This window comes from Lacerta agilis, chromosome 7, assembly GCF_009819535.1.
Source record: "Lacerta agilis isolate rLacAgi1 chromosome 7, rLacAgi1.pri, whole genome shotgun sequence".
In the NCBI taxonomy this organism is placed as follows: domain Eukaryota; kingdom Metazoa; phylum Chordata; class Lepidosauria; order Squamata; family Lacertidae; genus Lacerta; species Lacerta agilis.
This window is the reverse complement of record NC_046318.1, coordinates 62583642-62610747: the sequence shown is the minus strand read 5'-3', so window position 1 is coordinate 62610747 and position 27106 is coordinate 62583642. Positions and strand designations below refer to the sequence as shown.

General features: G+C 43.8%; 2 protein-coding genes across 4 annotated transcripts in view; one reads left to right on the top strand and one right to left on the bottom strand.

The window, feature by feature from the left end:
• Nucleotides 1-3097: 3097 nt before the first annotated feature.
• CCNE2 (cyclin E2) lies at nucleotides 3098-19070 on the top strand. Its single transcript, XM_033155602.1, has 12 exons — nucleotides 3098-3182; nucleotides 5790-5827; nucleotides 5987-6089; nucleotides 7162-7212; nucleotides 7726-7877; nucleotides 10136-10271; nucleotides 10785-10931; nucleotides 12801-12896; nucleotides 13898-14032; nucleotides 15329-15440; nucleotides 17281-17435; nucleotides 18141-19070. The coding sequence occupies exons 2-12, from the start codon at nucleotides 5814-5816 to the stop codon at nucleotides 18237-18239; spliced, it is 1200 nt and encodes a 399-aa protein (XP_033011493.1). The 5' UTR covers nucleotides 3098-3182; nucleotides 5790-5813; the 3' UTR covers nucleotides 18240-19070.
• The window catches only part of INTS8 (integrator complex subunit 8), a 27803-nt gene continuing 19613 nt past the window's right edge, over nucleotides 18917-27106 (bottom strand). For all 3 annotated transcript variants that reach the window (XM_033155599.1, XM_033155600.1, XM_033155601.1), the window contains exons 17-28: nucleotides 26920-27041; nucleotides 25911-26095; nucleotides 25450-25483; nucleotides 24287-24343; nucleotides 24135-24196; nucleotides 21512-21630; nucleotides 20490-20593; nucleotides 20129-20179; nucleotides 19893-19966; nucleotides 19755-19819; nucleotides 19395-19438; nucleotides 18917-19260 (exon numbers count right to left, since the gene is read on the bottom strand). In XM_033155599.1, coding sequence (XP_033011490.1) covers nucleotides 19144-19260; nucleotides 19395-19438; nucleotides 19755-19819; nucleotides 19893-19966; nucleotides 20129-20179; nucleotides 20490-20593; nucleotides 21512-21630; nucleotides 24135-24196; nucleotides 24287-24343; nucleotides 25450-25483; nucleotides 25911-26095; nucleotides 26920-27041 — 1034 coding nt within the window. In that variant the 3' untranslated portion in view covers nucleotides 18917-19143. The remainder of the gene's footprint in view (nucleotides 19261-19394; nucleotides 19439-19754; nucleotides 19820-19892; nucleotides 19967-20128; nucleotides 20180-20489; nucleotides 20594-21511; nucleotides 21631-24134; nucleotides 24197-24286; nucleotides 24344-25449; nucleotides 25484-25910; nucleotides 26096-26919; nucleotides 27042-27106) is intronic.

Below are 27106 nucleotides of genomic sequence, written 5' to 3'. Positions count from 1 at the left end.
ATCAGGCCTGAGTGCTCACTGGAAGGACAGATCCTGAAGCTGAGGCTCCAATACTTTGGCCACCTCATGAGAAGAGAAGACTCCTTGGAAAAGACCCTGATGTTGGGAAAGATGGAGGGCACAAGGAGAAGGGGATGACAGAGGATGAGATGGTTGGACAGTGTTCTCGAAGCTACCAACATTAGTCTGACCAAACTGTGGGAGGCAGTAGAAGACAGGCGTGCCTGGCGTGCTCTGGTCCATGGGATCACGAAGAGTCGGACACGACTAAACAACAACAAGAAGAAGATGCCACAATGCCTTTTGTCTTGCTACTGTAGACTCCAAACAGCTTCATAAATTGCATTTCTTTCTCCTTTCTGGGATTTCACATCCACATATGCTGTTGGCAATGCCTGCTTGTGCTGCAAAACAGACATGCAATACTTAAGCAAACCCCACCCGCCACTTCTCTCTATCTTTCTCTTTTAAATGCTATTGTATTTTATGATTGGTTTAAATCGCTGTCAGCTTTTCTGGGTGGTGCATAGCCAACAGAATGGCAAGATAATCAGTTTTCATATGAATAAATACATTGATGAAGCAGTCCCAGCATTTATATTTGGCAACTGATTTTAATATCTGTGAAGGGTCCCAGCACTTAAAGAGGCTCAGCTGGTGCTTAGGGCACAATCATTGAAGCATCAAAGGGGTCTTCAAGGGAAAATCTGACCTTTGTTGGACTTCCTTTTTGTATTCTCATTACTTATTCCCAAGGGGCGGACTCCAAATATAGACTGAAATAATGCAAGGATGACGCGCATTAGCACCTGACATATGTACATTTACATCTCGGCATATATGTAAATTTTGTGTCTTTTTAAATATTATTTATATTTTGAATTACCTATTGGGAGGCACCATAATATTTTCAGCATTTAGGGCTTCTAATGCATGGCGTGCTCTGGTCTATGGGGTCACGAAGAGTCAAGACATGACTAAATGACTAAACAACACCAATGGTCTTAATCCAGCCCTGAATTTAATCAAAAGCAAAGGATATCAGCACCAACAGGGGCTGGTTAAAACAGGAAATGCAGAAACTATCTTGTCACTGTGCTGCTGCAGTTTGAAAGGATAATATAGGGAAAGATGAATGAAGATTATAATTTCCTAAATGGTAATTTTGCACAAAATTCATTCAAAAGCCTTGGGGTGGTATTCAAGGAACACACACACTGAAATTAATGAATTTGTTAGTAATATATATTGACTTCAACTGGTCTATTCTGAGCAAGACTAGCTTTGAATTGGTCTGATTACTCAAGCTTAAATGATCACTGTTGGGAAGTGTTTTAAACATCTAGGGAGCAAGGCCTGGTTTTGTTTGTTTTTCCCTTTCCCTTTGCAAGCCACTTGGAGGATTATTTTAAAAACAATCAAGCGCTGTATAAAATTTGGTAAATGCCAGTTGCAGGAAACTGCAGAATTGGAGAGTGCTCTCAGAATCATAGAACTGTTGAGTTAGAAGGGATCCCGTGGGTCATCTAGTCCAACCCCCTGCAATACAGGAACCTGATAGTGCATTTGGAATACTTTGTCTTTAATTAATCTTGAGTTTCAACGCCCCTAAGATGAAGAGTCTCATGCTATACGGATTGAGCTATCTCGGGTTATTCTTGCACTCAGGTCCTGCTTGAAGGCTTCCCGCAGGCAGGCATCTGCCTGGCCATTGTGAGAACAGGCTGCCGGACTAGGTGAGCTCACCTTAAGTTCTCGTCTTCCTTATAATGACTTACTCGTCGGGATACTGCCAGTATTTATTTACCTATAGATCGTATTCCATTACAGTCTCAAGCACTTTTTCCTTTCTTTTTCTCCCCACCCCTGCGAGGAAACCCCCCCCCCCCATTATATCGAACATTTCTCGTGTTCCTCACCACAGGCCAAAGCCTGGACACAGCCCTGCGCGCTGCAAGAAGGTCCAGCACCCCTTAACGGTGCTTTCACAGTCCCCCCCGCTCCCTCCATCTTTGACAGCGGCCTTCCTCCTCGCTTCCCGCGAGCCGTGTTTACATTCTGCCGACAGGTCCACGTTGCCGAGCCATTCGCCCTTCTGATTGGCCGCGGCGCGCGGCGCGGCTCCGCCCAGAGGTGGAGCCCGACGTGGCGAGCTGTCTAAGCGCGCGTGTATCTAATGCGAGGCCGAGAGCCGCGGCCGGCGCAGGAACCATTCTGGTTGCGCGGGCTCCCGGGAACGCAGCTGACACGGCTTTCCAGGGTTAACGAGCTGTCCGTGCGGCCGGTATGTGAGAGACGCGCAACAACGGGCTGAGAGGACGTTTGGGGGAGGCGGGGGCGTTTGGGGAGGGAGGAGGGCTGGTTGCTTCCCCCACCTGCCTTGGCGGGGGGCTTCTCCTCTCCCGCCTCGGCTGTCAAAGCCCCATAGGTGCCAACTCCTTGGGGCCCTGGGTGCCCCGAGCACCCACCCAATTCCCCAGGAAGGGGCCGGGCACCCACAAATTTCGGGGCCAGGGCCATCCATGCGCACTGCATGGCACCCACGGCCCTGGAGAACCAACGATTACGGGGTCAAGCTGGCACTCTTGCAAAAGCCCCGTCGCGTCTCCGAGTCGCGGGCACAGCCGGTTGCCATCTACGACGAGGAGGCCGGCCTCGGAGGTGAGCGAGCATTTGGCGGGACTGGCGGGGGAAGTGGGACGTCCTCCTCGAGGGACACTCTTACGCAATGCCCCCCCCGGAGGGGGGGAGAACACGGACGGGGCGCGGCTGATATTGGGCGCCGCGCGGGAGCGTGCACCAGACGTGCCTAAAAAGCTGCCCTGCTGTCATTGCATATATATATTTTTGGTGTATGTGTGTATATATATATTTCGTAGTGTTTCCCTCTCCGAGGGAAAAAAAACCCCCAGCAGGAACGAGTCGGGGGTTCCTAATGTCTGCCCGCGGCTGGGAATCCGCGAGGTTCGTTCTTTTTGCAACGCGTGGGGTGCCGGGCGCGCTCCACATCGGGGTTCCGGGGCGGTCGGGCGGGAGAACTCGCAGCCCGGGAACTGCAGGCGGCGACAGGAGGGCTGAGCTGGGACCCAGGCCGGCGCATGCGCAGGCGGCGCCCTATATAAGTGCCTTGGCGCCGGCGCCAGCTGAGAACAGTCCAGGTTTGGGCGGCAGCGGCGGCTGAGGTGCGGTCTTGGGGGGTCTTCTCTATGGGGCGGGAGGGCGGCATTGCTCGGGAAATAGCTGGATGGCGGGCGAGGGGAGTTTGGGCTGCTCGCGCCCTGCTGCTTCCGGCCTATATGAGGAGGGGGGCTGGCTTTTTAAAAAAAATTCCCCTCCCTGCGTGTGGTGAATGTCCTGGCGAGGAGGGGGTTGGGGGGCTAAGGGTGTCGGGGCGCTGCTTAGGGGGCTGCCCCAGAAAAGCGCTGAGGGGGGAAGGCAGCGGGCGGCAGGGCTCCAGCGCCGGCTAGAGAAGGAAGCGGAGCCAGAAGGCGGGATGCCCGCCCTCCCAGCTCGCCGGCCGGGCTTTTTTTGGAGGGAGAATGAGGCGGCGGCGAGGAAAGAGCGGGGATCCCCGACCCATCCGGCCCGGGGGGGGGCCTCTCGGGGGCCGAGGTGGGGGTGGCGAGGCGGGAAAATGAGGTGTCTCCCCTGCAGTACATTGTGGGGGGGGGGAGTTGCTCCCAGTTTTTCCTAGGGCGCCTCTGCCTTTTGGGGGGGTGGGGGCGTTGGGGGTCTCCCTATGGGGTGCAGAGGGGACCCTTTGCACCCCCACCCCCGGCAAACCTGTTCCTCTCGTCGGTGTGGTCTGGGAACTGGCTCGGTCGGCCTGCCCTTGCTGGGCGTGTGAGGCTTTTTTGGAGGGAGAGCGACTCCCTCCTCCGGGGCTGGGGGCGGGGAGCCCGCCTGGTGGCTTCCCGGGCTGCCCCGAGAGCACTTGCCTCCGTCTTTCACCCCCTGATCGTTCGGGGTTTTTTTTTGCAGGGGGAGTCTTCACGGAGGAAAAGGTGTGTTTCGGGGGGCGGAAGGGATCTTTCCCTTCCCCTGTTGGGCTGGAAGGCGGGAGAGGCAGGTTGGGGTGCGGGGTCCGTCCTGCAGAAGCTCCCCGCTTTGGCTCTGGACTCGATTTATTGGGGGACGGCGGGAAGAGGGGGGGCTTCTTGCCTGGGGAGGGGGCTGTGTTTGTGTGTCTTTCCCTCTCTTGCTGTCGTGATGCAAGGAGGGGGAGCAATCGGGGTTTCTACTCCTATCCCGTGCACCCCCTCTGTAACATTTCCTCTTTTGCAACCCCAATATATAGGGGCTCGTCTACTTAGCATGTATAAATGTAGGCGGGAAATGCTTTTCTTAGAAAGAGAGAGCGCTCTTGCCTGCCCCCCCCAAAAAAACTCCCGCCGGTATCCCTCCCCCACTTTTTTAAAAAACACTGTGCTATTTTCTTATTTTTTTTTACGTTTCACCCTCTTAGGGCCAGCGGGAGTTTCACCCGCATGCTGGATGGAGGGTGGTGGTAGAGTCCAGCCTGCTGTTGCCGCCTCCTTCATTTACCCGCTTTCTGTAAATTGGCGCGGGCCGGAGAGCCGCGTATATCTGGCTCGGCAGCTTGGGGGGGGGGGGCTTCTGAAGCTGCTGCCCCCCCCCCTTCCCGCTTGGCAGGGAGAGGGGAGAACAAATGGCAGAAAGAGGAGGGGGCAGCTCGAGTCTTTGTGGTTTACTGTACAGTACTTAGTTCACTGGAAGCAAAATGTGTGCCTTTGCAACAAGTCATCATAAGTGATAAGGTCCCAGTGAAAGTAAAGCTTGGCAATCTCCTTGCACATAGGATTTGTGTGTGTAAACTATATTCATGTACAGTAATAGCTGTTTATACACATGCAAGTAGTCTCGGTTCCTGACAGTGCTATGTATTCTGAGCACATGGGACATGCATATTTGCAAAATATGCAAACCAGCACTGCTTATGATTGATGGGGGTACAAAACCTGCAAGTTGGCAAATCTTACTTTGGGACTACATGCTCATAGCAGAGTTCTCTGAGGAAGCAAATGGAATGGTGCCTGGAGCAAGGCATGAAGTGGAACAAAATGGCTACTGGCATTGATGCTGGGAGGCAGCAGATGGAAGCTGGTTGAACCTGAAATTGACCAGTGAGCACATGGATGATGAGAAAGGGTGACCTTCAGTTTTGTGTGTGTAAAGAACTGTTGCTTTGAGCTGAGATGGAGGGAATTAACACAGACCACCCTTACTAAGAGGGATTGCGGGGTAATGTACTACCAGTTCAATTCCCCTTAATTCAGGTGTGCAGGGTTTTTCAGGGACTGGAACATGACTAATGTGGGCAGTTTGCCCAGATTTCCTGTTCCAAGCGCAGGATTGTCACGAGGTAACAGGTGCCTGCCTCCCTGTGGAACACTTGTAGACTCCTGGCTGTACAGAAAAATGCCTTGCCCACAATGTTGGGCAGTTGCCATTTGGATGTTCTTGGTCTCTGCTAATTTCTGGAAATATCTTTGGGGTTTAGGCAGCAGGCATGCACACACTGGGAGCTGGACTTAATTTGAGGGGAAGGGCTATAGCTCAGTGGTACAGTATCTGCTTTACACATTCAGTCCCAAGCATTTCTGGGTAGTGCTAGGAGACAGCCCTGCCTGAACACCTGGAGAGCCACTGCCAGTCAGTGTAGACAGTACTGAGCCAGATGGACCAATGGCCCAGCTTGATGTAAGTCATGAGCTAAACAGCACTTTGTATGTACTTTGTCTTAACCTATTGTCTTCTCTCATTTGCAGGCAACTATCTGGAACCCTAATAAGATGTCAAGGCGCAGGTAACATCACTTTTATAATACGCTAACTGTATACAGTCTGACTGAAGCCCATAAATATATGTCATCATAAAAATGATTAGTCTTTAAGGGGCCACAGTGTATGTATAGCAATGCTCTCTGCTGCTGTCTTGATGGGGAAATGTATTTACACTTCCACAGTAGCCGTTTACAAGCCAAGCTGCACCAGCCCTGCCAGGATACGTCTCCTCAAGAACAGCAGGTGCCAGAGTCTCTTCAGAACAGAAAAAGGAAAGCAATGCAGGTAAGTAGGAATTGAAACAGTCTCCTGGAGCCAGATGTGGTTAAGAATATGAGCAGGATTGCCTTGTTCAAGTTGAGACAAGAATTCACGGCATTGATACTGGTAAAACCACCTTTCTCTTGGCCTCATCCTCGCATCTGAAATGTAGAGATAATGGGTGGAATTCAGCATCACACTATTACAAATGTTCCGTCTGTGCAAGCATATCAACTTGCCAGATGGGACAGTGGCACACTTTTCTAGGGGTTCTCCCACCCACTCCAGAGCCAATTTCAGGGATGTACAGTACATGAGGGGAGAAGAGGGAAGCCCCATTGTGGAAGCCTTTGAGCAGGCCTTCTGTAGATGGGATTTGTTAGGTGAACCCCACCTAAGTAAGTAAGGCTGACATCGGCACCTGGCACTCTCAGGCAGTTGCCAAGAGCCTGCTGATGTTGAAGTCTCAAATTCCTTGGTCTGCTTCTTCCCCCACCCCATCCCAATTTTGGTTTGTGTGGAGCTTCCCCAACATTTTTTATTTTCCACAATAGCCAAAGAAAGCTCATTGTTTCGGTGGTTTGCAGGCACCTGCCACAGATCGCAGCTCTGTTGCTGCCTGTCCACACTGCTGAGTCAAGGGAAGGGGTGGTGGTTGGTGGCTGACACTAAGCAGCACTTTGTCAGGGAAGATTTTAAACCTTGTGCTGGCTCACTTTGCATATCACTTTTTAAGAATTCTGCCATAATCTGAAGGATCTGAGCAGCAAGACCACTATGCCTTTTATTTTTTGTATGATGTTGGATGCTATTAAGAGCATTCTGCTACTTGCATAATGTTTCCTCCGTTATCCCCCCCTTTTTTTGGTTAGAGCAAGTGTTTGAATTATCACTGTTTAATAGCTGTGATCGGTGGTTGTGCATATGTTGCCAATAAATGACTTTCAAAAATGAATTTGCACTGACGGCTTTAATGCTCCTATTTTTGAGGGAGGGATTTGAAATTGAGGGAGTCCTTGATGTACCAGGAGAATTTGGCTTCAATTGGTTGCTGCTTTGCTCTTAATCAAGGTGCATCTGTGTCTGTTTTCCAAAGGACCCCACGAGATCAGAAGAGATCAACATGAGACATCAGTATGAAATTAAGGTAATAATGACCTGCGTAACCATTGATTTTTAACTAAGTTGGTCTGCGTTCTTCAGTATGTATGAGAGTTTAGACTGTTAACATGGTGTCCATTGTGAGCAGAAGGTTCTTCACTTTGTCAGGGAAAGCAGCTTTTTCATTTTAACTAAATAAATAAGGGAGAATTAATGACTCCAGCTGCATAGTGTGTGATTTGTATTCCTTTTGTTGTGTTGGCTGCTGCAGTTTGTGTTCAAGGAATATTTCACCACTGAAAAACTTACTTTCAACTTCCAGGAATGTATAGTGTTAATTATGTTCCTTCCCATATCCCACCTAATGTCTTATTGCTGCAAGGGTTTGGATAAAATGCTTTGGGATTTGATTTGCAAGGCCTAGTAAACATCAGCTGATTGATAATCTATGTGACGGTGAAAAGGTTTCAAAAGGCTGGTACAAATTCTGCTACTCAAACTATCTTGTTTGGTGTTATATGTCTTTTTCTCATGCTAGCTCTTAATATCTCATTTGTAGAGTTGTTGGCCATCTACAATATCAGGCGGCATCTCCCCTTGTATTATAATAGAAACTCCTCACAAAGAAGCATCAACCACTGATTTTTCCAGATTCAAAAAATACAGGTTCAGAAACCTCTTCATAAATCCATCACCTTTACCTGAACTAAGGTAAGTTGCCTATAACCAAAAGCAATTGTGATGCTGCTATACTTTGATATGTTAGCATAGTGAATGTAGTGCAAAACCTATTTCCTGTGTTGTTCACCAATTTGTATTGGTGGGTAGTCTTTGACCTGGAGCTAGTGGCATATAGAAAACACAATTAATAACACCGCTTGTCTGGTCTTGTCCTTGGTCTGAATACTTTGCCTATCATCAAGGGCAATATGCGAGCTGTGAAATTTTGATGGACAAATTATATTCCAAGGTGTCAATTGTGTTTGATGGAAATTGCATATAAATCTGGCATTCTATGAAAAATGTTTTAAGATGATGTCTGCAAGTATTGTTGCTGTGTAGTCTCTTCTGCTAACTTTTTGGAACTGCACTGACTAGAATAGTCTTCCTCAGTAGTGCCCTCCAACTTAGATGCGCTACCTCCCCATATAGACCTCCTTTCCCCATATAAACATACCCAGACTCTGTGATTATCATACGAGGCCCTTCTTTGTGGGCCTCCTCCATGAGAGGCCCGGAGGGTGGCAACACAGGAATGGGCCATTTCTGTGGTAGCTCCCCATTTGTGGAATGTTTTCCCCTGGGAGGCTTACCTGGCGCTTTCACTACACATCTTTAGGCACCAGGTGAAAGCGTTTATAACCATGCTGTGAATATTTTATGGCCTTTGAAATGGGTTCAGGGGGAGAGGGTTATTGACTTTTGTTCTATTACATATTTTTTGTTCTCATATTTTTATGTTGTGAACCACCCTGTGAACTTCGGATGAAGGGTGGTATACAAATTTAATCAATAATGGGGGGGGAACTCATGGGAATTGTAGTCTGAAACATCTGAAGAGCATCAAATTGGGGAAGACTGGACTACAAGAAGGGGGCGAGATTGGAAACAACACATTCATGCATACAGCAAAGAGAAGCACCTATACCATATTTTTCAGTCTATAAGACGCACACATGTATAAGACACCCCCTATTTTTGGGGACTCCAAATTAAGAAAATGGGGAGGATTACCCAGAGTTGTTGAGCTTTTCTTAGTGGGGGGGATTGTTGGAAATCGCTCACCCGCCGCTGACAATTGCACACGTTGTCGAGGACACGCAGCCGCCAAATAACCGCCCTAGCAGCAAATCACGCAGCAGCAGCAAATCGCCAACAACCATTTTCACAGCTACCAATCACCCACACTATCACTGCTGTGAATCTCCTTCTCACGGCTGTGACCAATCGCACAACCACCACCACCCTGCACTACAAATGTATAAGACGAGGGCAAATTTTAAAGCTCATTTTTTAATTAAAAACCCTTGTCTTATAGACAGAAAAGTACAGTATGTGTTGGTTTCCATGTCCTTTCTCCCCACCCTGCTTGAGTGAAATTGACCAGAAATTGTGTAAGTTTCATTGTTCTGAAACTGCCCAATTGTCAACCTTGTAGTCCTAATATACGGTAGTCATTCACCGTTGTCAGTCAGAAAAATAATCTCTCATTTTACCTTGAGGGAAAACTTGTTAAAGTTTTGCTTAATGACAAAATGACAATAATTTGAAGCAATTGTTGAAAACTTATTGTCTTCTGACAAGTCTCTATATCCACTTAAAAGCTCAGTGACTTGATTCTTTTCAGTTTTTGCCCTTGAAGGCATGCAACATTGACCATCCTTGATTGGATTTATAAACCTCAAAGCAACTCCATTTGATCAGGGGCAGCAGCTGAAGGAAGAGCAAGCACCTTTAATTATGCTTGTCATTGGCATAATTAAATCATAGAAATGGTGCAGGAGTGAAGGATTGAAGCCTCATCCCAGAAATACTACCTCAGTCTCTTACCTTGTTGGGAGTAGGAAGTAACCATGTTGTGAGACCTTTCAGTTGAGAGGGGCTAAAATGCTATAAAGAAATGTTCTTCCACCCCTTCAGCTCCCTTTAAAGTCTGAAAAGTCAGATACAGCCACCTGCATCATATGTAGTCTGAAGGCAAATGGACTTTTCTTTATCTGTTCTACCTCAGATTAAAAAACAAACAAACTAACTTATTTGGCAGCTATATTTCATGAAATCCAAACAGCTTCGAGTAGAACCCCTTTGGAAAACTAAGGTCGTTAGAGTTTGGAGACTAGAAATAATACACCGAATGCACTAAATCCAAGCATTTGGCTTTATCCCACTGAAGTCCAATTTTTGCTGAGAACACATATTTTATGTCTTTTTTTAAAATAATCTGGAATTTAAAATGTCTTTGATTTTAGTTGGGGAAATTCTAAAGATGTCTGGTTCAACATTCTCAAAAAGGAGAACAAATATTCTCACTGTAAGCATTTCACATCTCTACACTCCAACTTGCAGCCGCATATGAGATCAATCCTATTGGACTGGCTTCTGGAGGTGAGTATTGAACTTATAAATGTAACGTGTATATAAAGGACAGTCCTGAGAAGTAGAAATACTGACCCAGATTGCTTCCTCCCCCCCCCTTTAAGTATTAAATTTGTTTATATTCTGATTTTCCAAATCGTGCTAAAAGCAGCTCACAAGGATAATCAGCGTATCAATATACAGTGGTACCTTGGGTTACATACGCTTCAGGTTACATACACTTCAGGTTACATACTCTGCTAACCCAGAAATAACACTTCAGGTTAAGAACTTTGCTTCAGGATAAGAACAGAAATTATGCTCTGGCGGTGCAGCGGGAGGCCCCATTAGCTAAAGTGGTGCTTCAGGTTAAGAACGGACCTCCGGAACGAATTAAGTACGTAACCAGAGGTACCACTGTATAGGCACAACAAAAACATAGGCATAAATATATCCCCTGCTGAGTTACAACTTTTAAAAAATGTTTTGTCTCACTGTTTGTAGTATAGTGACCGTGATTAAACAAAGCTTATTCTGTAACAGGTATGTGAAGTATACACGCTCCATAGGGAAACTTTCTACTTGGCACAAGACTTTTTTGACAGATTCATGCTGACTCAAAAGAATTTAAACAAAACCATGCTTCAGCTCATAGGAATTACAGCCTTGTTCATTGCTTCGAAACTTGAGGTAAGTAGCTGTCAGTGATACCATTCTACCTTTGACAATATAGCATTTTAAACCCAAAATTGTGCTGCATGTCCTTTACAGACAAAGGCCCATCCCAGCATAGCAGCTGAGGAAGAAATTGGTCTTTTTCTTTTGATTAAAGTAAAGGTAAAGGGACCCCTGACCGTTAGGTCCAATTGTGGATGACTGGGGTTGCAGTGCTCATCTCGCTCTATAGGCCGAGGGCACCGGCGTACAGCTTCCGGGTCATGTGGCCAGCATGACTAAGCCGCTTCTGACGAACCAGAGCAGCGCACGGAAATGCTGTTTACCTTACTGCCGGAGCAGTCCCTATTTATCTACTTGCACTTTGATGTGCTTTCAAACTGCTAGATTGGCAGGAGCAGGGACCAAGCAACGGGAGCTCACCCCGTCATGGGGATTCGAACCGCCAACCTTCTGATCAGCAAGCTTGGCTTATTACTGAGGAAAATGGAAGGTCTGAGTTGCAGTTTGCACACTGATATAGCAGCTCTTGGAAGTGTGTGTGTGTGCGCTCACAAATGATAGCCCTAATTGCCATTAGCAAATAGCTGCCTGTGTTCTTAACCCTCAGAGTTCTTACTAAGATTCTGATCACGGGGAAATGCATCCCTCAGTAACTGAAGGCTGGGAGTTTCCTAATACTTACCTGAGACTGAACACTTTATTTTGTATCCTGGCTGCTTTACAATTTGCCTTTTCACCAAGAACCTCAAGGTGACCTGCATCTTTCCCCCCATTTTATTCCCACAACAACCCTGTTAAGCTGAGAGGTGGTGACTGTAAGCTCCCACAGTGAACTGAATGGGGGTTTGAACCCAGGTCCTCCCAATTCTAGTCAGACACCAACCACTACACCACACTGGCTCTTGCTTAAGGTAGAGCACCGATATGTATGCCTAGCAGGCCAAATATGTCAACATCATTTGAATAATGCAACGTTTTCGTTGCAAACTTTACCATCTTTTAATGCACTCTGTGGGCCAGGCCTGTACGTCTTCATATATTTCAATTAAGCTGGCAACTGATGAGATCCCTAAAGATCTCAAGCACAGCTTAGTTACAGGTGGGTAGCCGTGTTGGTCTGCCATAGTCAAAACAAAATCGAAAATTCTTTCTAGTAGCACCTTAGAGACCAACTGAGTTTGTTCCTGGTATGAGCTTTCGTGTGCATGCACACTTCTTCAGATACTTCTTCGTATCTGAAGAAGTGTGCATGCACACGAAAGCTCATACCAGGAACAAACTCAGTTGGTCTCTAAGGTGCTACTAGAAAGAATTTTCGATTTTGTTTTAAGCACAGCTTAGGTTGGGGACACGGTAAAGGACTTGGGTCTAATGGTCTGGCTTCAAATTTCACCTCTGTCTTCTGCTTTGTGACATTGGTGCTTTGCAAGTCAGACTTGGGCAAGTGACAGTGAAGAAGCTTTTAGACTGTCCTGTGCAATTGGCCTTAGGATTTCATGGCGTTGCCAGTGGCTCATGATACGAGACATTGCATAGTAGTGCCACTTGTGCGAAGTTTCTTCTCCATGTGTGGGGATCGGTGCATAACCGTAGTGGCTGAGGATCTATCTCAGTGAGTGCTTGGCTCTTTGCTTTTTCAACTGCTTGCCTAGTCCTACATGGAAACGAGGATTTGCAGTTGAGCCTATAAGTTGGCATGCTAATGGCTGCTCTCCCATGGGTGGTAACAGGAGCCTTAAAGCACCTGAATCTAATTTGTAAAATTGAAATAGCTGTGGTATGCAGAATAGGGTTGTACGAGAATGGATCAACAAGTCTGTAAGTCCTATTGGATTTGATGTGGTTTGTTCTAACATTCTGTCTTTTTCTTTTTCCTTTAAGGAGATTTATGCTCCCAAACTACAGGAATTTGCCTATGTTACTGATGGTGCTTGTAGTGAAGATGATATTATAAGAATGGAGCTTATTATATTAAAGGTAATAAAATGAAGATGCTGACCATATTTAAGAGTCTGCATCCTAGGAATTACTCTATTGGATGGGTAGCTAACATGGTGCCTTCCAGATGTTTGAAGTGCAATTCCTGTTACTCTGACCATTGGCCATGCTGGCTGCTCCTGATGGAAGTCCAAAACATCTGGGGGGGCATCATATTGCCTCCTCCTACTCTATTGGCTTCTTAGGCAGAGCAGATCACATTTATTATTAGCAATCTCTCTAAAATCTGGAATCTGACTCTGATGTGTACCGTGAAAGCTGCTTGGATACACTCTCTGAAAAGAGTGGATCCATTTTAAGCTTTGTATTTTGCAGAATATATTTCTTGACCACCTTCTCCGGGTTGGGAAGAGTTGGAGCTATGTATAAAGCAGCTAACATCTCATGCCAGTGTATACATCCTGAAATGCTGTAACGGTACCCTCTGGGATAAGAGAATTGCCTGTGACTTGAGCAACTTTGCTTGATTTTACATAAGAACTGGTTTTGCTTGGCATTCTCAGAATGGGAGCGCTTAATCGGAGGAGGCTTGTTGCCAGTACCAGGAGAGGGCACTGGGATCTTGTACATATTTTCAGGCAGGAATGGGGAGTCTGTGGCCCTCCAGATGTGTTGATAGGAGTTGGAATCCAGCAACATCTAGAAGGCAACACAGGCTCTCCATTCCTGATTTAGGGCATTGTGCAAGGGTTTAGTCTTGCAGAGCAGTAGATGAAGAGACTGAGTGGATTTCTGTATCATAGGATGACATGAGGGGAGGGCTCACAACTTGAATTCTGCTTCATTCTACACAAAGAATGCTGAGCAAGTTGGGGAGAAGGAAAAAATAGAGAACAGTGATACAGTCCAGAAACAGATCTGCACACTAGTGTGTGAGAACTTGTGCAGGGTTTTGGGCCGCGTAAATAAAAGTTTACTTGCTAAGTTTGTAGATGTAGGTATCATGCCCTAAAGTCTTTTTGATGTTCACACACATGTAGGCTCTAAAGTGGGAGCTGTGCCCAGTAACGATCATCTCTTGGCTGAACCTTTATCTCCAAGTGGATGCTCTGAAAGATGTCCCAAAGGTGCTGCTACCTCAGTATTCTCAGGAAAAGTTTATTGAAATAGCACAGGTAAGTTCCTATTCCAGCACATCTGGTGCATAAAAGCATCATACAGATATATAGATACAAGATTTCAGCTCAGGTAGACAACTTGCAGGGTTCATGTTCGAACACCAGGAAGATGGCATTGAGGTGCAGGGCAAGAATCAAGTGCTGGAAATTATGATTGCTTGATCATACAGCTGTCTCCAGCAGTGGTCTCCCGCAGACCACTTGATAATTGTGGAGGGTCTTGGCCATGGGTAGGCAAACTAAGGCCCGGGGCCAGATCTGGCCCAATCGCCTTCTAAATCCGGCCCGCAGATGATCTGGGAATCTGCATGTTTTTACATGAGTAGAATGTGTGCTTTTATTTAAAATGCATCTCTGGGTTATTTGTGGGGCATAGGAATTCTTTTTTTTTTTTCTTTTTCAAAATATAGTCCAGCCCCCCACAAGGTCTGAGGGACAGTGGACCGTCCCCCTGCTGAAAAAGTTTGTTGACCCCTGGTCTTGGCAGACCACTTAAATTATTATTTTGCCTGTTGTAGCAGTTGTGCTAGATGCTGTATTATTTTTAATTATATTTTAAGTCCAGCTTTTCTTATATATTGCATTGTAATACAAAAAAATGCAGAATAAGAGAACATGCTTGTTGCTTTGGTTATAAAGCCTGTATGATATAACCTCCCCGCCCGCCCCCTGCTTCAGAACATATGGAGGGACCCAGTTCACCTGGTCTCTGGATGATTTAAAATGTTTCTCAAAGCAGTGCTTGGTTGCAAACAAATTATAACATGAAAAACCTTTTGTGCAGCACACTGAGCTCTTGGCAAGTAGATACATAAGACAATTGGTTTGGACTCTAAAATGTGATGAGGAATCTCATGAGCTAGCATCAGTGCAGTGTTGATCTCGAGGACTCAGTAAGATTATGTGAGACTGTAGCTTGCAAATGTTTTCTAAATACATTTGATCTTAATTCAGTTTTAATAAAATCTAGATCTTAAAATAATTTAGATTCATCCTGTGGATAGCTCTACTCAGGCGCAGTAGTCTAAGTGTTATTACTAAACTCTAAGCAACCGACAGGCATTATTTGTAATCTTGCACCCTCATAATCCAAGCAATGGACAAGCAGCCGTCCATCATGGATGCTTTAGTTGAGATTCCTGCATTGCAGGGGATTGGATTAGATGACCTTCAGCATCCCTTCCAACTCTGATTCAGTGAGTTATTTCAGCTTGTAGTGATTATTTATCTAATACAGAGATTGGTTATAACCAAGTATTTATACTAATAAATGTGGGTTTTCCTTCCTTTCAGCTTTTAGATCTATGTATTCTAGATGTCAATTCTTTGGATTTCCAGTATAGAATATTGGCGGCGGCTGCACTCTGTCACTATACCTCAGTACATGTAGTTACAAAAGTCTCAGGTAGGATGGAGCATCTTTTTTGTTGTTACTCAGGTTTTCATGTCCTGGTTATTGTGAGATGTCTGAGGCTGCAATAGATATGTGGGCATGCAAACAGGCACTTAAGATGCTGGATACCTTTTTATTTTAGAAATAAAGTACAAGCAGGGCTCCTCAACAATATTGTATCACTGGTGTGTTGCCGTGAGGGGGCTGTTGGCTCAGGATTGAAAGGGGTAGTTCTCGCTCTCTGGAGGGTTAGTTGTGGAGCCAGTGGCGTAGCAAGGGAGGGATGTAGGGGGCGGGGCACCCTGGGTTCCAGGGGAGGGGGGGATGACACTCCCCAGCCACTCCCTGCTGGATGGCCGTGGCAGCCCCACAAGTTGCCGCTTGCCCAGCAGCTCCCCTGGTCACCACGGGACCAGCAGCAAGGGGCGGGATGCACTGCGCATGCCCGTAAGTTCTGGGCATGCGCAGTGCATGCGGCCCGGCGCCACTGCTCCCGCGGCGACTGAGCGAACCGCCAAGCAGCAGCTCGTGGGGCTGCCCACATCCGTAAAGCAGCACCGGGACGGATGCACTGTGCATGTGCGGCATTTCTGCACATTCGCAGCCTGTCATGACATGCGCCGTGACGCCCCGCCCCAGGGGGGTGCCTCTATGTCGCCGCCCCGGGGGCGCAGAGGCTTCCTCCGCCACTGTGTGGAGCCTGCTCACAAATTGTGTCTGTGCACCTCTCAATAGGCTAATTTTTCCTGTTTCCTCCCTTCCACCTCGGACCTTAGCTCATGCTTTCTCATAACTTTCTGCTGCCCTATGAGCTTTCTTGCATCTGACCCCTTTTCTAGCTTAATTGTGCTACATAAAATTTTGAATTCTAGGGTTATCTCTCACTTTATTCCTGGGCATATTTAAAAGTTGCCTACCCAAACAATGGGATTTTTCCTGTCTTTTACACAAGTCTCTTCATCCTGTTCTGTTCCATTTCTCTCTTCTCCATGTGCAAACTGTGATTACTCCTGAGTCTATTAGGAGTTACCCTTGGACATGCTGTGTACTACTTTCTCCCTTTGCAATAGGAATAAGAATTGCTAGATCCCCGAGAGCCAGTGTGGTAGACTCGTAATCTGGGGAACCGGGTTCGCATCTCTGCTCCTCCACATGCAGCTGCTGGGTGACCTTGGGCTAGTCATACTTCTTTGAAGTCTCTCAGCCCCACTCACCTCACAGAGTGTTTGTTGTGGGGGAGGAAGGGAAAGGAGAATGTTTGCCACTTTGAGACTCCTTCGGGTAGTGATAAAGTGGGATATCAAATCCAAACTCTTCTCTTCTTCTTGCCAGCACACTAGCCACTACAGTATCTTGGAAATAATATTTGGGAATATCTTGCACTTATGCTCATCTAGCTTCTCTGGGCTGTGGCTATTTGTATCTGAAACAAGGCATGTTAAACTCTGCATAAGGTTCAGAGTTTCAGAAGTGCACAGTAGTGGTGATACCAATGGGTTCATGACTGTTGTTTTCTAGTTTTGAGGTTGCCTTGAGTCTGAAACTGAAACCTATTTCAGTGAGAGCAAGAATGTTAAGCTGTGAATAAGGGAAGCTAGAAACTGAAAATCTTGCCTCTGCCATGAACTCAGTAGTTGGCCTGTAACAAGCCACTGTTCCAATAGATTTGTTCTAGCATTATTGGTTTAATATATGCAAAGTGCCTATAAATACTTAAAATCTTTTACTAGTAATCATGTAATTTTATTTACATTCTGTAAGGATTCTGTCCAACTGTTTAATTCTTGTATGTTGTAGAGCAGTGAATACGCATTATGAAGACCTCAACTCAAAATTTCTCTTTTATTATTAGGTTTGGAGTGGGACAGTATTGCAGAATGTGTAGAGTGGATAAAACCATTTCTTAAGGTTGCAAAAAAATCACCAGTGAAACTAAAGAATTTTAAGAAAATTGCAGCAGAAGACAGGCATAATATACAAACCCACACAAACTACTTGGACATGCTGGTGAGTTGTTTCTCCTGCTCTGAGTTTCATGTTGTACCTCTGAGTGTTAAAGTGATGCCCTGTATCTTGCCCGCTTCCAGTGTAACAAGTTATTTGGGCTGGCAAGACATATATGTATAGCACTACAAGATGTTTAAAGAAACTGGTTCAAGGTCAGGAGCTAGTGAGTCCTGGGCCAGATCCAGCTGCTTCCTTCTCCACTTGAGATTGTCCAGGACAAACCTGTGACCCTTAGAGAGTGTTTTCAAAGACCCATCATCCCTGACAATATGGTTGCATTAGAAAGACATATTGTAAACAGAACCAATGTGCTCCCAACTCAGACTAGGTTGGCTACTGGCTTGATCCAACAGGGCTATTTTGGCCAGTCACGGGTTGTTGAAGGGCAAAGGGGTAGGGGTAGATACATGAACCGTGTATGTCCCTTTACCTCCATGGAGAAAAAGGAAGGAAATTCTTGTGTGTCATGTAAATGCTATTTGCATGAAAGATACAAACCATGAGGTGAGGAGAGGGCACCCCAGCTGTACCTTTTCAAGGAAAGGGGGACTAAGTGTAGGAATACAGGGGAGCAATTTTCTGCCTTTGAGGCCACAGGCAGAAACTCACTCATGAAGGAATGTGCTCTGAACCATAGGGGAATAGCAAAGCAGAAATTGCTTGGTTTACCATTTCAGTGCATTAATTTAAATATTAATTGAATAGGATGAAGTCAACTATGAAGTAGCTGTTGCAGCACCAGGCCAGCTATCACCGGTGTCTACAGGAGGAATAATTACCCCACCCAAGAGTTCTGAAAAATGAAATCCCGGCACAACAGGAGCGTGTGCCAACCTGAACAATATTGTAAGACTGTTGGAAAAATACATCCTGGACTTTTTACACTTGACAAGTGGTTGGGAAGACTATCAAAAAGAAACTCACATGCAACTTTGCTGCCCAGTAAAGAACAGACTGACTGCTGAACAGTTCAATTCATAATGAACTACAAATTTTTAACCTGTTGAATGGCCTCAAGTAACTTGAGTTTTTTTAATACCTGTGGGTGAGTGTGTCAGTGGTTTAGCTATGTATGAACTTAAGATATATTCTGCTGACAGCACATTGTACAGTCAACTTCTACACTCAGCATTAGAAGCCTGCATAGCAGTGTAACTGCTACTGGGAGATCAATCTTGCTTCTATACTTGTGTAGTATAGCTATGAGATAAGGTGAAACTGGTTTTAAGCATTGGCACAGGAAAGTGGGGATGAGATGAGGCTGCAGTTACACATTGAAACTACTTCTAAAATCAGCAGGCAACTTAAGCAACTGGAACAACACCTGCTTTACCGTGAATAAATGTCACATACTACCTCTTTCCTCATGAGGTGCTATCTTTCCTTTTATACAAGAAAAGCTGCCACAAAGCAAGGGTGAAAAAACAAGCAGGTGAAGTTAAGACTGTTCTGCAACAGCTTAAGTACTAGGGAGAGTCCTGCTCTGTCCAAAGTAGTTTACTGTCCCTCTTTATGCCAGCTTGCATTACAAAAGCTAACCTGCTTCTGTATAATCTTGTAAAAACAAAGGAAGAATTTTTAAATTTTCTAAATAGGAAAATGCCACACAGTATGTTTATAAATTTGTAAAAAAAAGTCTTATGTGTTAATAAAGTGTTGGAAATAACTTGCAGCTGCCATCTTTTATCTCACTCTTAGAAATGGTGCTTTAAAAGTAAAGCTTTGCCATTGCTTGAAGAAACTTCTTTTTCCGTCTTTGAGCAGCAAGCTGTAGCACTTCTTCTGGATTACTGGAATTCAGCTCAGTTTGCCCAATAGCTTTAATCTAAGTATTGAAACAAGCATCAACATAAATTAGTACTGACAGTAAGCAAGTTCTGAGAATCATTTCAATGTTTTATATGCAATGCATATTGTTTATGTAATGGCTGCACAGAAGAAACTTAAACAGCAACTTACTGCTATTTGTTTCTTGTCTGTCTCTCCTCGCTTATGATGAAGGTCTGAAATACAATTAAGGAAACCTAGAAATACAATGAGCAGGACTTTATATAGACAGTTTTCATATCCTTTAACCTCTCACAATTATTAAATGCTATGAATGGAAGTTCTGCTTTATTATCTTTTTCATATTAGTAAAATAAACCATTTAAAAATGTCATAAATACAACAAAATAGAATCGTGCAGCAGAAAAAATAAAGTGAAGTTTATATACTTTGACAGAAAGGATCATTCTGTGAGCACAATTCAACTGTATAAGCCACCCTGGTTTTCAAACCAATCCCATTTGGCTTTTTTTTTTTTTAATAAAAGGATACATGTCAAGTATTCCAAGATGGTAATATCCCAGATGTAGTCATAATAGGAGTCCATAGCATCATGGCTAAGAAAGAAATCTTTAGTTAATGTATGTCAATACATTCACATGCACAGTATGTGGAAATTTAAAATCTTACCTGTTTTGCTCCTGAAGTGCTTTAAATGCAGTTTTATAATCTATTTCTCTAAGAAACTGGCACAAAATGGCTACCTAGAAAAATTGAGAGTTGATAAAATGTAACTATGTCACTAACTCCTGATAAGGGAGGCTCATATTTCGTTTATATTATACTGTAATATATATTATATTATACAAGTCTGCTTTTTATTGTAGCAGACTTGTTTCTAGGTACACAGTGAATATATGCCTTACCTGCGTATGGCAGTTGAGCAGAGAACAACATTTTATCATTCGTTTTATCACCTGGAGAAAAATGGTTGTACCATTTTTAGTAAGTCTATATATAATGTATCCAAGCAACTAACCCCTCCACAAAGCACTCAGCCTGCTACTTTTTTTGGCTGAAGCTAGAAATAATAAAGTAACACAGAGCAAATATATCTGGCAACTATATCAATTATCCTTTAGCTCAACATGATTTCTTTGGCTCTGGAGCTGCTCAGAGCCTAGGGAAACCCATCGACTGAACTTGTGTTATCAAACTTTGAAAATTAGAGCCCTATTTTATGTTGAAGCGGAACATCTTTTGCTTGTTCGCTGACATGTAACTCACCTGATCTGTATATACATCTGGCGGTACCATTTTGGTAAAGAAATCCGAACACACGGCTCCTGCCTGAAGATAGTAGTGAAGAGCAGCAGAGTACTGATTGGTTGCTGCATTGGAGAGAGAGCAATAAAAACAAAAGCAGTAAATGCCACGCTAATTTACTAAGCATTTGTTTCAATTTCTATCCTGACTCTTTTGAAACAGCATGCAGTGGGTAAAATTAATTGAAAACTGCAGTAGTATTTATTATGACAACTAAGGAAGCAAGAAGGGTAAAAAACAAATTTTCAGTTAAGAGTCCAGCAAGCCTACATTTCTGTACTGGCAGTGGAGGAAGAAGATTGTAGTGCAGCTACAAACCTTTTAAGCAGGCTGGTAACCTGTTTATTTCTGAAGCTGCTGTACAAGACAAATGACTACAGTGGTACCATGGGTTACAATGCTTCAGGTTACAAACACTTCGGGTTACAAACTCCGCTAACCCGGAAGCAGTACCTTGGGTTACGAACTTTGCCCCAGGATAAGAACGGAAATCACGTGGCGGCAGCGGAAGGCCCCATTAGCGAAAGCGTGCCTCAGGTTGAAGAACTATTTCAGGTCAAGAATTAAGTTCGTAACCTGAGGTACCACTGTACGCATGAGACGGAACACCCCACTTGTGATTCCAGGCATTGCTTCCATAGGAGTCTCAAAAACTACTACAGTGGTACCTTGGTTTACAAACTTAATCGGTTCCGGAAGTCCATTCTTAAACCGAGGCACACTTTTCCCAATGAGGCCTCCCGCTGCCGGTGCCCTTCCACCGTTTGGATTCCGTTCTTAGACCAAGGTAAAGTTCTCAAACCAAGACACTATTTCCAGTTTGTAAATCAGAGAGTTTGTAAATCAAATCGTTCTTAAACCGGACTGTTCTTAAACCAAGGTACCACTGTATTGACCAAATCTTTCCTTATATCTTACATATCAAGATGTGTGTGAAGACAGCCAGCAACACAAATGAGTGACAGAAAGTTAATTCAACTTACCAAAATAAATATCTGCTTGAATGATTAACCAGAAGTGATTATTTGAATTTATAGTCAGTGCATAACTGACCAACTCTTTCATAGTAACAGCTACAGCTTCAAAATCCACTGACTGCAAGCTGAAAAGAAAACATTTTATAACATTTGTCACCTACTTTTAAATTGAAAGTGTAGCATTTAAATTTTAAAGATGTAATTAAACTCTCACTTCGTCATGCACTATTTAAACACATTTCCTGTGTATGATTAAAGTACCCCAGGATCACAGAAATACCACCACTTGTGTCGGGGTTTGGGTGCTGGAGCTCCTCGTGCACAAACTTGGACTGCTCATGCACGAGGTACCAGTAGCGGGGAAAGCGGCCAGCGTTCCGCGTGCTTGTGAGCACGGGCGCCGGCCAAGTCTCACAATCCGAAGGAAGCTGAGTAAGCCGGGTGATGACTCCGAAGGTGCATGAGTTCTTAATTGCCTTCTAACTAAAATATTGCCTCGAGAAATAGAGGATACCCTGACTCTGAATAGATAGATCAACTCAAGGAAATTAAGAAATTTACCTTAAACCTTTTACTCCCCTTTTTACCCCAAAGAAAGACAGACACCGGTTATATCTTTAGTGGCTTTGGCAGAACCCGCGTAGGCTCGTCCCCTAAGCTAAGTTCTCCTAAGCTCAAAGTCCCTGCGCGCCCAATCTTCCGCGAGGCTAACTAAATAATACTAAAACCGAAATATCTTCCGCAAGCCTAGCCCTAGGCTAAACCTAAAAGAAACCTAACTAAGGCTAAACCGAATGATCTTCCGCGATCTAACTCTAACTAAAGGAAAAACCCATCCAACCCATCCAGCCCGCTCCCAATACCCTTAAACTAAACTAAGGCAGAACGTCGTCTAACTGAACCAAAAGAACATAGGAAAAACATGCCTAAGCGGGGGAGCCTCAGCCTTTTATTTAGGAACAAACGTGACATCATGATCAATGCCTCAACCAATAAAACCACTGTTGCTGCCCTCCAAAAAGGCGGGAAGCAAGTTTAACGCTCATTAATAACTTTGAACATGACCGGGACTACAGAATAAAGGCGGATTAATCTCATTGGTGAACCAAACTATTCATTCTTACTTTCACTTTTGCTTTTGTGCGTAGTAATACCAAAAGTAGTTCCCGAAAACCTCATTAAACAAATAAATAAATGTGGATCCTATGGCGGATCCGTGCAACGTATTCCGACACACTTGGGCATGTTAAGTGTGATCAGGAAGAAGCAAAAGTGTTACAGCCAGGCTGCACCATGAGCCACTTCTTTTTTGTCTGCAGCTGGTGCAGAATTTGGCAGCCAGGTTGCTCACCAGAGCAAGTTGGTTTGAGCATATTGCACTGATCCTGGCCTGATTGCACTGGCTGCCAATTCATTTCTGGGCCCAATTCAACGTGTTGGTTTTGACCTATAAAGCCCCAAATGGCTCAGGACTGCAATACCTCAAGGGCTGCCTCTCCCCATATAAACTGACCCAGACTCTGCATTCATCATCTGAGGCCCTTCTTCGTGTGCCTCCGCCACAGAGGGGGGCAACATGAGAAAAGGTCTTTTCTGATTAATATTCTAGAGCCTTTTATATGTGTTTGTGGAAAGGGGGGTTACTGATTTTTTTTGTTTCTGTTTCAATTAATTATTTGTGCTTTTATCTTGTATTTTTATTTTGTGAACCGCCCTGAGATCTTTTGAAGAAGGGTGGTGTGTAAATCTAAAGAAGAAGAATGCAATCTCATTACAGTGGTCTATTCACACAGGAAAGAAGTCATGTGCAATTCTCCACTTCATTACTGTATATTCTGGTGTATAAGACTACTTTTTAATCCAGGAAAATCTTCTCAAAAGTCAGGGGTCGTCTTATACGCCGGGTGGAGAATCTGCGGACGAGTATATCTCAAACTCTATATTTTAACTGGAAAAGTTGGGGGTCGTCTTATACGCCGGTCGTCTTATACGCCGGAAAATACGGTAATTCTATTCTCCCTCACCATTATCAGATTAAATAATTCTCTTTCCAACCATTCAGAATGCATTTCACAGCCATTCCAACAAAACACCTCAAGCAGGAGATACATAGAACAGACAAGGATTCCATTATTGATGTTATACTGGATCCAGGCTTAAGGTGTACAGTTACCATCCTACATGTTGCACTGCCAAAACTGGCTTGAGCCACTATTCATTTTGCATAGTCTCTCCAGGCTGATCATTATCCAATTCCACTAACAAACCCAGAGTCCTCCTCAGGCATCACCCGCTGTCACATAAGCTTTAAGAAAGGCTCGTTAACACATGAGAGTAGTTAGTCAAGCACAACCAAAAGGCATCAAGCCCTAAATATTCTACATTTAACGTACAGGCATTGGGCTCTCCGGGGAAAACAGAATGGGAGGTGTAGTTTCTTGCATAATTGACAGGAAAGCCATTTTATTCTTTAAAATGGAAGGTTCAGAGTTGTTCCTGAAAGACTGTTAAAATATAATTAACACATAGACAACCCCTGAAACGAGACACTCAGGACCAAGAAGCAATCTGCAGATCCCCAGAAAAGCACATTTCGCAATTATAATTGGAGCAAAAACAATTTTCTTACTTAGGAATGGATGATGGCCAAATAGAAATATGTTCTGCAGTAATATCATTCACAATGTCTTCCTAGAAGAGGAAAGAATATGATATAGGAAATGAGTCCGAGAGGTAGACATCAAAGTCAAATAATTATGATAAGGAGAGTACTGCACTTACCCGAACATTATGAAGCTTGACAAATAAAGATAATATTGTTGTCAAAACTAGAGGTTCCTATAGCGGAAAAACAAAAGTACACGATACAATGCTTCTTTTCAGTGTCAGGGAAATCCAGTTTTTTTCCACAAACTTTCAAAATGCTTTGAAATGAAATCTATACACATAGCCTCTTAGATTATTGATAAGGATATTACATGTCGTAGAAAATTATACAACTTCACACACAGGTTAAGGCCATTTTGCAAGAGATGCTTGTCACTCTTTGCATTTCTCAAGTCTAAATATATTTTTAAAAAAAAAAAAAAAAAGCTGCATGGACTATGAAGCACACTTGATTAAAATGACTCTCTTCCGAATCTCCCCAACATTTTAAAATATGGCACTGTACAGAACAGGCGTTCTTGCAATTACTTGCAAAAATATATTTAAGTAGCAATTCTTAGGTAAGCTACCCAAGCTATTTATCTGTAGGGCCACACCATAGCAAAAAATTATATGGCCAGCTGCATGTTTAGGGTTGGGCTAGTTGTATTCCTTCTATTCAGAACAGGGAGCATGTTTCATATCACTGGACTGTTGTTTCTAGAAAGTCTGGTGCATATTATTGGTAATATACAATATATAGCTAAGCCTGGATAACTCAGAACATGGTGCTGATAATGCAAATGTTGCAGGTTTGATCCCCAGATGGTACAGCTGCATATTCCTACGTTGCAGGGGGCTGGACTAGATGATTCTCAGGGTCCCTTCCAACTCTACAATTCTGTGATTCTATAATTTTCATTCTATGTATTTCTCAGTTTGTGGAGTCAAAGGCAGTCTCTTTGCTAAATCAATGATAAAACAGCAACCTAAACAATAGAGGCAGAGTCAATTTGAAAAAGGGGAATGTCCACTGAGCCCACAGAAGTTGCCACCCATCTCTCTGGAGTTTGATTGGTTTGCTTCAGTTTATTACATTTATTCTAGCATCTATCTGGAATTTGACAAACTCATCCTGACAAAGGGGATGCATCTCCTGTTACAACTCCCTTTGAACGAGGATGAGGAAATAACACATTTTTCAAGAAAAAGATTATGTCTGCCTGCAAACAATTTTCCTGCAACGGTGTTTTTTTTACTGGGTTAGTCCATTGCAAAAACTTTAGTTCCAAACTCACCCGCAACTTTTTGATAAAAGAAAGCAGTTCACTCCTAAATAATAGAAGACATATGGTTACTGTATCAAATATTAAAAGTAATTCATTATTTATATTTATTCAATTTATCTGTAAAAGGTTTTAAAAGCAAATTTTAATACAACAGGAACTACAATGTACAAGCAACCATCAGACCTGAACCAAAATGCTGAAGTGTATCTTCAACCCCAGAACAGAAATGTTCCTGTTCAGGGTTCCAGCTGGCCCTGCTACCCTTCGGGGTGCTATAAACCGTAAAGGGGCTCAAATAAGCAGGCCAGTTTATATTCAATTAATCAATTAATCCTATGCAATAATTAATTTAATTAGAATCAATTTAGGGGTGGAGCAATGTTGTAGCTCTTCCTAATGGGGTACACCCATGTTCAGAAGACACCTATTTTTGCTCTGAGTTGTATTTTTAAAAAACTATAGCAACTTACCTGTACATTATGCCTAACGTTGAGTCTCTCTGCTTTATTAAGCTCACTCTGCCATCATTCCCTCGTTTGTGTTGGTTGGTTACACTGCAGATCTGTACAACCACCTCCCAAAGGTCTTTCGCTGCCCGTCTACTTTCTTTGGGTCCAGGAAGATCTTTACAAGTAGCAGCCAAAAGCTGTCCAAGCTAAGCAAAACACACCACCAAGAAGAAGGAACAGTCAGTCTTTGAAAGCTTTCAAGGCACGCTGTTTCTTTTTCCAGCAATCTGTGCCTGGTTACACCTAGGAAATCAAATCTGACAATGAAATCCTCAGCTACACCAGTGTTTTTCAACCACTGTTCCGCGGCACACTAGTGTGCCGCGAGATGTTGCCTGGTGTGCCGTGGGAAAAATTGAAAAATTACTTTATATATAGTCAATATAGGCACAGAGTTAAATTTTTAAACATTTTTTAACATTTTCTAATGGTGGTGTGCCTCGTGATTTTTTTCATGAAACAAGTGTGCCTTTGCCCACAAAAGGTTGAAAAACACTGAGCTACACAACCCAGAGAACTACTTCAGGGAAACCCAAAGTTGCTCGTGCATATTCAGAATGTTTCACTCTTTCCTGGCAGCAGACAAACTATTACACCTCATATAACACGTGCTTTTGTAATTCAGAATTTCAACAAGTTTAGCACATACCACATTTTTTGAATCTTTGTACTTTTGTCCATTTACTGTTTTTATGTTTACCAATTTGAACGATAAAATGGTGATTTTCTTGAGTCAAAATGAGAGTACCCCTAAACATTATTTTAGAAAAAAGCACTGTGTGTATGTGTATCTATAGCTATAGCTATATGTAATCTATATCTAGACAGATGAGGTAAAGCAAATGTTGTGGAAAAATAAAGCTCCATTAATTTGGGATGCATTTGAACAGAATAACAGGTACGTCTGGAGACAGTTTAGGATTTATACAATTTCAAATGTATTGGTAGTCAGTTCCGAAACATGCCTTACCTTCACGTAAGGATTGGTCTGAACCAGTGGGAGAGGAACTTGCATTGTTAAATACTCATTCTCCCTCCAATTCAACAAAAAGGCAACGCATTCCTCTGCTACAACTTGTCGAAGTGGAATATCTAAAACAATATTTTTAAAGAGCAACTGATTAGATACTTGTAACGTCTTATACGTTTACAAGCAT

Excerpts from the sequence above, each read along its gene's own strand:
- CCNE2 (XM_033155602.1), top strand. Across the intron at positions 7,213-7,725 it reads GACATCAGTATGAAATTAAG|AGTTGTTGGCCATCTACAAT; the intron begins GTAATAATGACC and ends TCTCATTTGTAG. Across the intron at positions 10,272-10,784 it reads TATTGGACTGGCTTCTGGAG|GTATGTGAAGTATACACGCT; the intron begins GTGAGTATTGAA and ends ATTCTGTAACAG.